The following is an 8,445-nucleotide window of genomic DNA, read 5'->3' on the forward strand; positions in this document are numbered from 1 at the left end:
GGGACCAGGGAATGGGCATTGATCAATTTTCTCTATGTTTGTATTAGAGGGTTAGTTTATATAACATAGACAGTTTTATTTGAGGATAATTTGAACTTATTATTAATTTTATATTTTTTTAAATATTGAAATGTTTTCTTCTTTAATCATCCTATCTGGAATCTAATCAAGTAACTAGGCAGGGGTTTGAAACTAGCATGGAAGGTGAATAGAAAAGGGCCTGAAAAAAGACAGGCAATTACAAAAGAAAAGCAATTAAACTGAACTCACAATTAATAGGGCCCATTTTACTATTGCTCAATTGTATTTATTAAAAGGTAATGATAGTTTTTAAATATTTCATAAAAACTTTAATTTCTTGTTAAAGCTTTCATATCAGATATTACCGCTACCTCCTTGCCATGGTGTACTCAATTATGGAAATAAATAACTCTTCTGACCTTTTGCCAAATGTTACAATGGGCTTCCAGCTCTATGATTCATGTTATAATGAAGTACGTTCTTTGATGGGGACATCATGGATCATTTCAGGAAAGGAACAATTTGTGCCAAATTTTGAATGTCACCAACATATCATGCCAAGCGCGATTGTTGGGGACATGCCTTCCAAAGCCTCAATGCCAATTGCCAGGATTCTGGGACTCTACAGATACCCTCAGGTAAAAAAAGTTTTGATTTTTAAGATATGTGACTGCTGCCAAAATCCCCCCATGTTAAAAACTGTGTCAACAAAATACCCTAATTTATAAGTACAGAGGCTGACACCAATGTTTTGATTTTTTGGAGGGCACCCAGCCAAATCAGTGGAAGTAAATGTATGGGCATTTGTATTCTTAATTCTAGGATTTGATAATCTTTGTAGAACTGCATCAAAAGGCTTGTTTGAATACCCCCCCAAAAAATTTTTTAAATATCCAAGAATATTTTCTGAAAACTTGAATTATTAAAGGAAAAATAGTAAAAAAAAATAATGAAAAAAAAACTGGTCAAGAAGAAATTGAAAATTGAAAATTTTAAAGCAATTTTATTTATTTTCTCCCAATTTATTAAAGCAAATGAAATTTTTATCCTCATTGACAATTTCATTTGTATGCAACTTATGTAAATGTTTTGTTAAATATGCTACTACTCTTAAAACATGTCACATTGTGTTTTTCCCTCAAATTTAATAAAATTGATTAATCTGTATCTAAGAGAAAAAAATTGAAAAAAAAACTTTTTTGAAATGTTTTCACCAGGCAACAATATTCAAATATTAACATTTTAATATGTTATTATTATTTGAAACAATATTTTCTTAAGTGAAAGAACAATGTTTGTGACCTGAACACAGTTTGGAGCAAGTTTTCATTTCTTTGGCCCATGGTAGTTTAAATCATGGTTACACACTTTGAGTGACTTAAACCAATGCAGGTGGAGAGGAATAGCTGTGGTAAACAGTAAGCTTTCTACATAGCGGAAGCAAAAATAAAATACATTTATATAATACCTGCTTTTCATATATGGGAAAAGTAAAAAAAAAATCCACTAAATGACTCAGGCATCAAAATAAAGGGGCAGATTTATCAAAGGTCAAATTTTGAGGGTTAAAAAACCCTCGAAGTAAAATCCTTCAAATTCGAATATCGAACGTAAAAGGTTCGATCGAACGATAAAATCCTTCGAATCGAACGATTCAAACGATTTTAAGCTTATCGATCGAGCTTATGATTTTTGTTTGATCAAAAAAAATATAGAAAAGTGCTCTGGAAGGTCCCCATAGGCTAACTTTGCACTTTGATAGCTTTAATGTGGCAAAGGATGAAGTCGAAGTTTTTTAAAGAGACAGTACTTCGATTATCGAATGGTCGAATAGTCAAACGATTTTTACTTCGAATCGCTAGAATCATTAGATTTGATCGAATTCAATAGAATTTTGCCAATTCGATGGCTGAAGTACCGAAAAAAATACTTCGAAATTCGAATATTTTTGCATTCGAACTATTCACTCCAGTTTAGTAAATCTGCCCCCTAGTGTCCCTTATAAAGATCTGTGAAATTTGTATTACAAATCCTTATTAACTGAATCGAAACTAGTCAGCAATATGACATGAAACTGTACTCAACTACAATATTATTTATTTATTTGTGTTCAATATATCCCACACTGGTTCAGTGTACAAAATAACCAAAATGTCTTATCGTTCTTTATTACCAAAAAAAAGAATAAAGACTAAAAAGCATGAGCAGAATAATTTTTTGGAAAAGTTACCTAACAAAATACATTTATGGAATATAATTTTAATCACTATTTTGTCTCTTTATCAGGTCAGCTATGCCTCAGCTCATCCCCTTCTGAGTGACAAAACACAATTCCCATCCTTCCTAAGAACAATCTCTAATGATAACTATGAAGTGTTTGCAATTGCTCGATTGATACAGTATTTTAATTGGACCTGGGTGGGTATCATCACCTCAGATAATGATTTAGGACGATCGGGTACTCAGCTTTTAACCAAAGAGATTGAGAGTAATGGCGGATGCATTGCTTTCCAAGAAATTCTACCCCTCTACACTTCTATGGAGTCTGTGTATCGCATTGTAGACGTCTTAAAGAAAACTAAAGCTACTGCGATCATTGTATATTCTACAATGGAAAATCTCATTCCACTAATGGAAGTTGCCTCATTTAACAACATCACTGACAAAGTGTGGGTAGGCAGTGGGAGCTGGTCTATTACATCTGACTTCCCTAGAAGAGAAACATTAACAACTTTAAATGGGAGCCTTGGTCTTGCACCACTAAGTGGGAAAATTCCAGGATTCAAGGAATTCCTTTACAACATTCATCCTTCTAAATATCCAGATGATATATACATAAAGACTTTTTGGGAACTTGCTTTTGGTTGTGTTTGGCCAGCTAATCAAACAACAGCTTTAAAGGAAGGCTCAGTTTGGTGCACTGGAAAAGAGAGACTGGACAGCATTGATACATCTGTGTATGATGTTTACAACTTTAGATATACTTACAAAATCCACAATGCAGTCTTTGCAATTGCAAATGCTTTACACCAGATGAATACCTGTGTTCCTGGGCATGGGCCCTTTAAAAATGGATCTTGTGCAGATATATATAACCATCAGCCTTGGCAGGTAAAATTCAGCCAAAATGATTTTTTTTGTTGAGATATTTCTTAGTTACTCATCTAGGCAAAAAATAAGCAATCTTAGCTTACCTTGGCATCATTTTTGCAGGTGCAGGATGGAAAGGCCTAGAGCATATATAAGTAAGCTGTAGAATTTTTACTATGATTCCAGTGTGATAAACCATAGTTTTTCTATGATTATTTTAAACTCATTTAAGAAACCTTCATAGATTTACGGAAATCTATCCAAAGGAATCATGCAAAACATTTAACATGTCATTTTTATGCAATCATAGTGCTTAGACCTGCTGGATGCTCGGGACCTGGGGTTTTGCCTTTAATGTATTTTTCCATAATTTGGATCTCCATACCTTAAGTCTACTAGAAAACCATGTAAACATTAAATAAACCCAATAGGCTGGTTTTGCTTCCAGTAAGAATTAATTATATCTTAGTTTGGATCAAGTACAAGGTACTGTTTTATTATTCAGAGAAAAAAGGTATAATTTTTAAAAACAAATATTATTTGGATAAAATGAAGACATACAGTACTTTCCACATTTCTGAACTTTCCAGATAATGGGTTTCTGGATAACAGATCCCACACCTGTACAAGGTTTCCATAAAAGCTCATATCTTAATACTGTTAAGAAATTATTTCCTTTGCATTGCTAAGCTTTTTTCATCACTATGCTAATAATTAAGGGCAATGGCACATGGGATCCATTATCACTAAAACCGTTATCCAGAAATCTCCAAATTAAATAAAGGCTGTCTCCCATAGATTTCATTTTATCCAAATAATCCAAAACTGATTTCCTTCTCTGTAATAATAAAACAGTAAGATAGAATTAATTCTTATTGGAAGCAAAACCAGCCTATTGGGTTTATTTCATGTTTATATGATTTTCTAGTAGACTTAAGGTATGAAAACCCAAATTACAGAAAGATTATCCGGAAAAGCCCAGGTCCTGAGCATTATGGACAAAAGGTCCCATACCTGTATCCGCTTTGTCAACCAAGGTTTCACTAATCTCCCTCATTCTTTTCAATGGTAATCTCCTAGACCTGGAGGTCAGACAATTGTTACTTGAAATGATTTATTGAGCACAATGGGTCCAGAAGATTGCCAGGAAAAGGACTAAATATCCTGTTGGGTAAACGAAATTGGGCAAATCCTCATAGGAGAAGAATATAGTGGTAGTTGTGGCAAAAATAAGCTTATCAGTAGCAAGCAATACCAGATAGCAACAGAACAGGCCATCAAGGATCAGCCTTGTGGGAGAAGTGGGGCATTTCTCCTCTTTGCAAAGCATGTGCAATTTAGTTTTGTTCTCTAAAGCTCAAAAGAGATATTAATTAAACAGATAAAGGGTATGGAAGGTCTCAGTTATGAAGAAAGGCTGAACAATTTGAGAAAGTTTAAATTGGACAAGAGGTGCTTAAGGGGAATATGATAACTATATACTGTTAGTAACCAGAAGCGTAACGAGAGGGGGGCGGGCCCTGGCGCAGGACGCGCAGCCGGGCCCCTGCCCCCCTCCGTACACCTGGAAACTAGCCAGGAATATGCGCTGCACAGAGGCGCGCAGACTGTGCGGACTGCCGGGGGGCCCTGAGGGGGTGTGGGCCCTGGCCCGCTTGCACCCCCTGCTCCCCCGGTAGTTCTGCCACTGTTAGTAACTACACAATGCATGTAATAATTACACAAGGAACTATATAATAATGTATGTGATAATTTGTTCACCAGTAGGTCCAACCAGGAGGCACAAGGGCAACCATCCAGGTTAGAAGAAAAGAAGTTCCATCTTAAAGCGGTTGTTCCCCTTTGAGTTAACTTTTAATATGATGCAGAGAGTGATATTGGTTTTCATTTTTTACTAATTCTGGTTTTTCAGTTATTTAATGTTTTTTTCAGCAGCTCTCCAGTTTTGAATTTCAGCAATCTGGTTGCTAGGGTCCAAATTACCCTAACAGCCATGCATTGATTTGCACAAGAGACTGGAATATAAGTAGGAGAGGGCCTGAATATACAGATGAGTGATAAAAAAAGTAGCAATAATATTACATTTGTAGCATTTATGATTTTCAATGGGGTTGGTGACCCCCATTTGAAAGCTGGAAATAGTCAGAAGAAGAAAACAAATACTGTAATAAAAAACTATAAAAAATAAATAATGAGAACCAATTGAAGAGTTGCTAAAAACTGGCCATTCTATAACATACTAAAAGTTAACATAAAGGCAAACCACCCCTTTAAGATACAAAAAAGAATTTACAGGGAGAGCGGTAAAGTTATGGAACTGTCTTCCTGAAGTGGTTGTACTAGAAGATACATTAGATCATTTTAAGAGTGGACTATATAAAAGCCTTATGTCATGTAAAAAATACTTTACACATGTGCTGAAAAATTATGTACATTTATGTATTTTTATTCAGCTGCTCCACTACATCAAACATGTGAAGTTCAACAACCCTGCAGGAGAAACTATCTTTTTTGATGAAAATGGTGATGTTCCAATCTATGTGGATATCCTCAATTGGCAGCTTTTCCCTAATGGAAGCAATCAGTATGTACACATTGGCAGCTTTGATGCCGGCTCCAAAAAAGGACATGAACTTAAGATTGAGCAGCAAAATATTTTATGGAATCAAGGACAAACTCAAGTAAGCTCCGTTAATGATTTAGCATCAGAAAGCAAGTGGCCTTGAGGGCAAAATTTAAGTTACATTGCCCCATGTGCAGAAGCATTTAAATGCCAGTAGTGGGGTTGTATAAACTCAGGGGTTCATTTACATTCTAATCAGGGTATTATAGTGACAATGTTCCCATTGCACATCTTACAGTAAAGAATAACTGAATTTCCTGGGAATAACAATTGTATTCTACAGCAGTGCAGGCAACTACATCAAAGCTATAAACCCAATTTAATCCCAATTCTTTTGGTGGTTAAAGATTTAAAGCCCCTGGGAACCTAGACCCTTGCTAAAGACAGAAAATAATCTATGTGCTGTACCAATCCCTATCACATATATGCCATTATATAGGGTAATGTAATAAAAGGTGCAATGTTTGCACAGGTTACAAAAACATAAAGGAAACCTGGAATTAAAATCTGCATTGAGAAGGTGTTACATCCAAGGTGCCCTTTGCATGTTATGCTTACAGTCCAAACACATTGGATTTGCACCTGGTGAAGTTCATGCAAACATTGTGTGAGGCAAAGCAAGCATCTCCACTGTGAAACTGATGCAGTTCACATGCACACAGATACCATAAAAGTGCAAATGCAACTTCTGTGATTTACCAACACAGATGTGAATGTAGTTGCATTGATAAATCCCGTTAAAAAAGTTGCTGTGTGCCTCAGTAACGCGAGGAGAAAAATTCTTCATTGTGGGTAAAAATTATGGCAAAACATGGTGTCTTGTATGTTATCCATGAGTTTGTAAAAGAGCCCTATAGCCCACTGTGCTTTTGCCTGACTTTTCTCAACTCCTTGCTTTCTCTTTCTGTTTAATTGAGTTCAATTTAATTTTGCATTCTCTTAGGTTCCCATCTCTGTGTGCAGTGACACATGCCCCAGAGGCCACAGAAGAGCTACACGCCAAGGCCAACAGATCTGTTGTTTTGATTGTGTGCCTTGCTCTGAAGGAGAGATTCTAAATCCTTTTGGTATTATATCCTATTTAAATCAATTCTCTATCACATAGGGGTTTATCAAAGGTGAAATTTTAGAGTAATGTGAATTTCTTTAAACTCAAATAAATTCAATTTTATTCACAATTTGAATGGTATGTTATTGTTATTTTTGAAAAAATTTGCACGTCTAAAATTCAATTGAATAGTCCCAACCCGAAAACTCTAATGAAATTTGAATTGGGTTTTCATCCGAAAAAAAAAAAAAAACGACCCGTTTTGTTTTGACACACAAAAAATCAAAATTTGGATTCAAATTTAAAATTTAAACCTAAGTAAATCTGCCCCCAATGTCTTAAATTGGAAGGCCCCAACTAAATATTAAAAGAAAAATACAGTAGATTTTTTAACAGCACCAGTAGATAGTAGTTGTTGTTTCATGTTCCGTTTATGTATTTGCTACAGATTTTAACACATCTTTTATATTATTTAAGAATGTTTTCTTCTTTCCTGTAGATGACAGTGAATGTATCAAGTGCCCGGGAGACAAATGGCCAAATACCAGAAAAGAAATATGTCTGCCAAAAGTTATTCAGTTCCTTTCTTATGAGGAGATGCTTGGCACCAGTCTTGCTTGTATATCAGTTTTGCTCTGCCTTCTCACCTTCTCAGTGTTCTGCCTGTTTATCGCCAAGCGCAAGACCCCCATAGTAAAAGCCAATAACCGAGAGCTCAGCTACCTTCTTCTTATCTCCCTCATGTTATGTTTCCTCTGCTCCCTAGTATTTATTGGCCAACCAAACATGATAACCTGCATGATACGCCAGGTGGTGTTTGGTATCATTTTTTCAGTTTGCCTTTCTGTTATACTGGCTAAGACAATGACTGTAATTTTGGTCTTCAGTGCAACAAATCCTCATAGCAAGCTTAGGAGGCTGGTGGGTCTTCGTATACCGATCTATATTGTTCCTTTCTGTACAATGGTCCAAATAGCCCTATGTATTGCTTGGCTAGCTTCTGCTGCTCCATTTACTGAGTTTAATATGGAAGCAGAAATAGGAACAATTGTAATTGAATGCAACGAGGGATCTAATGCATTTTTTACTTGTGTCCTTGGATATATGGGCCTCTTAGCTTCTATTAGCTTGCTAGTTGCCTTTCTGGCCAGGAAGCTCCCTGACACATTTAATGAAGCCAAATTCATTACATTCAGTATGTTGGTATTTGCTAGCGTTTGGGTGACATTCATCCCAGCTTACCTTAGCACCAAGGGCAAACATATGGTAGCAGTTGAGATCTTTGCTATCATATCTTCAAGTGCAGGGCTACTTGTATGCATCTTTTTTCCAAAATGCTATATCATTTTAATACATCCTGAAATGAATAGCAGGCAATTTATAACAGGGAAAAACAACAGAAAATTGTGAAATGCTACTTCCACATATTCCACATATTCATATATCATATATAATTTAATTATATGTCATATTTGGATAAAATTTAATGCGCTAAAATAAATCATTTGGAATGATCAAGAATTAAATGGAGGACAATGTCTTTTTCGATTGTGTATTCCTTAAATTTCTCTATATGCAGTGCAATATATGTGCTACTGGGAATGAAAATAGGCAATCGACACTTACTTGTAACTAGACTTTCATGCTGATAATCAAGCTTTAT

The 8,445-nt window shown here is 35.5% G+C and overlaps 1 protein-coding gene across 1 annotated transcript; it reads left to right on the forward strand.

The window, feature by feature from the left end:
* Positions 1-374: 374 nt before the first annotated feature.
* Positions 375-8,192, forward strand: LOC108699040 (extracellular calcium-sensing receptor). Its single transcript, XM_018230899.2, has 5 exons — positions 375-659; positions 2,308-3,132; positions 5,565-5,792; positions 6,678-6,801; positions 7,282-8,192. The coding sequence occupies exons 1-5, from the start codon at positions 402-404 to the stop codon at positions 8,190-8,192; spliced, it is 2,346 nt and encodes a 781-aa protein (XP_018086388.2). The 5' UTR covers positions 375-401.
* The last annotated feature ends 253 nt before the right edge of the window (positions 8,193-8,445 follow it).

This window comes from Xenopus laevis, chromosome 8L (assembly GCF_017654675.1).
Source record: "Xenopus laevis strain J_2021 chromosome 8L, Xenopus_laevis_v10.1, whole genome shotgun sequence".
Taxonomy (NCBI): Eukaryota; Metazoa; Chordata; class Amphibia; order Anura; family Pipidae; genus Xenopus; species Xenopus laevis.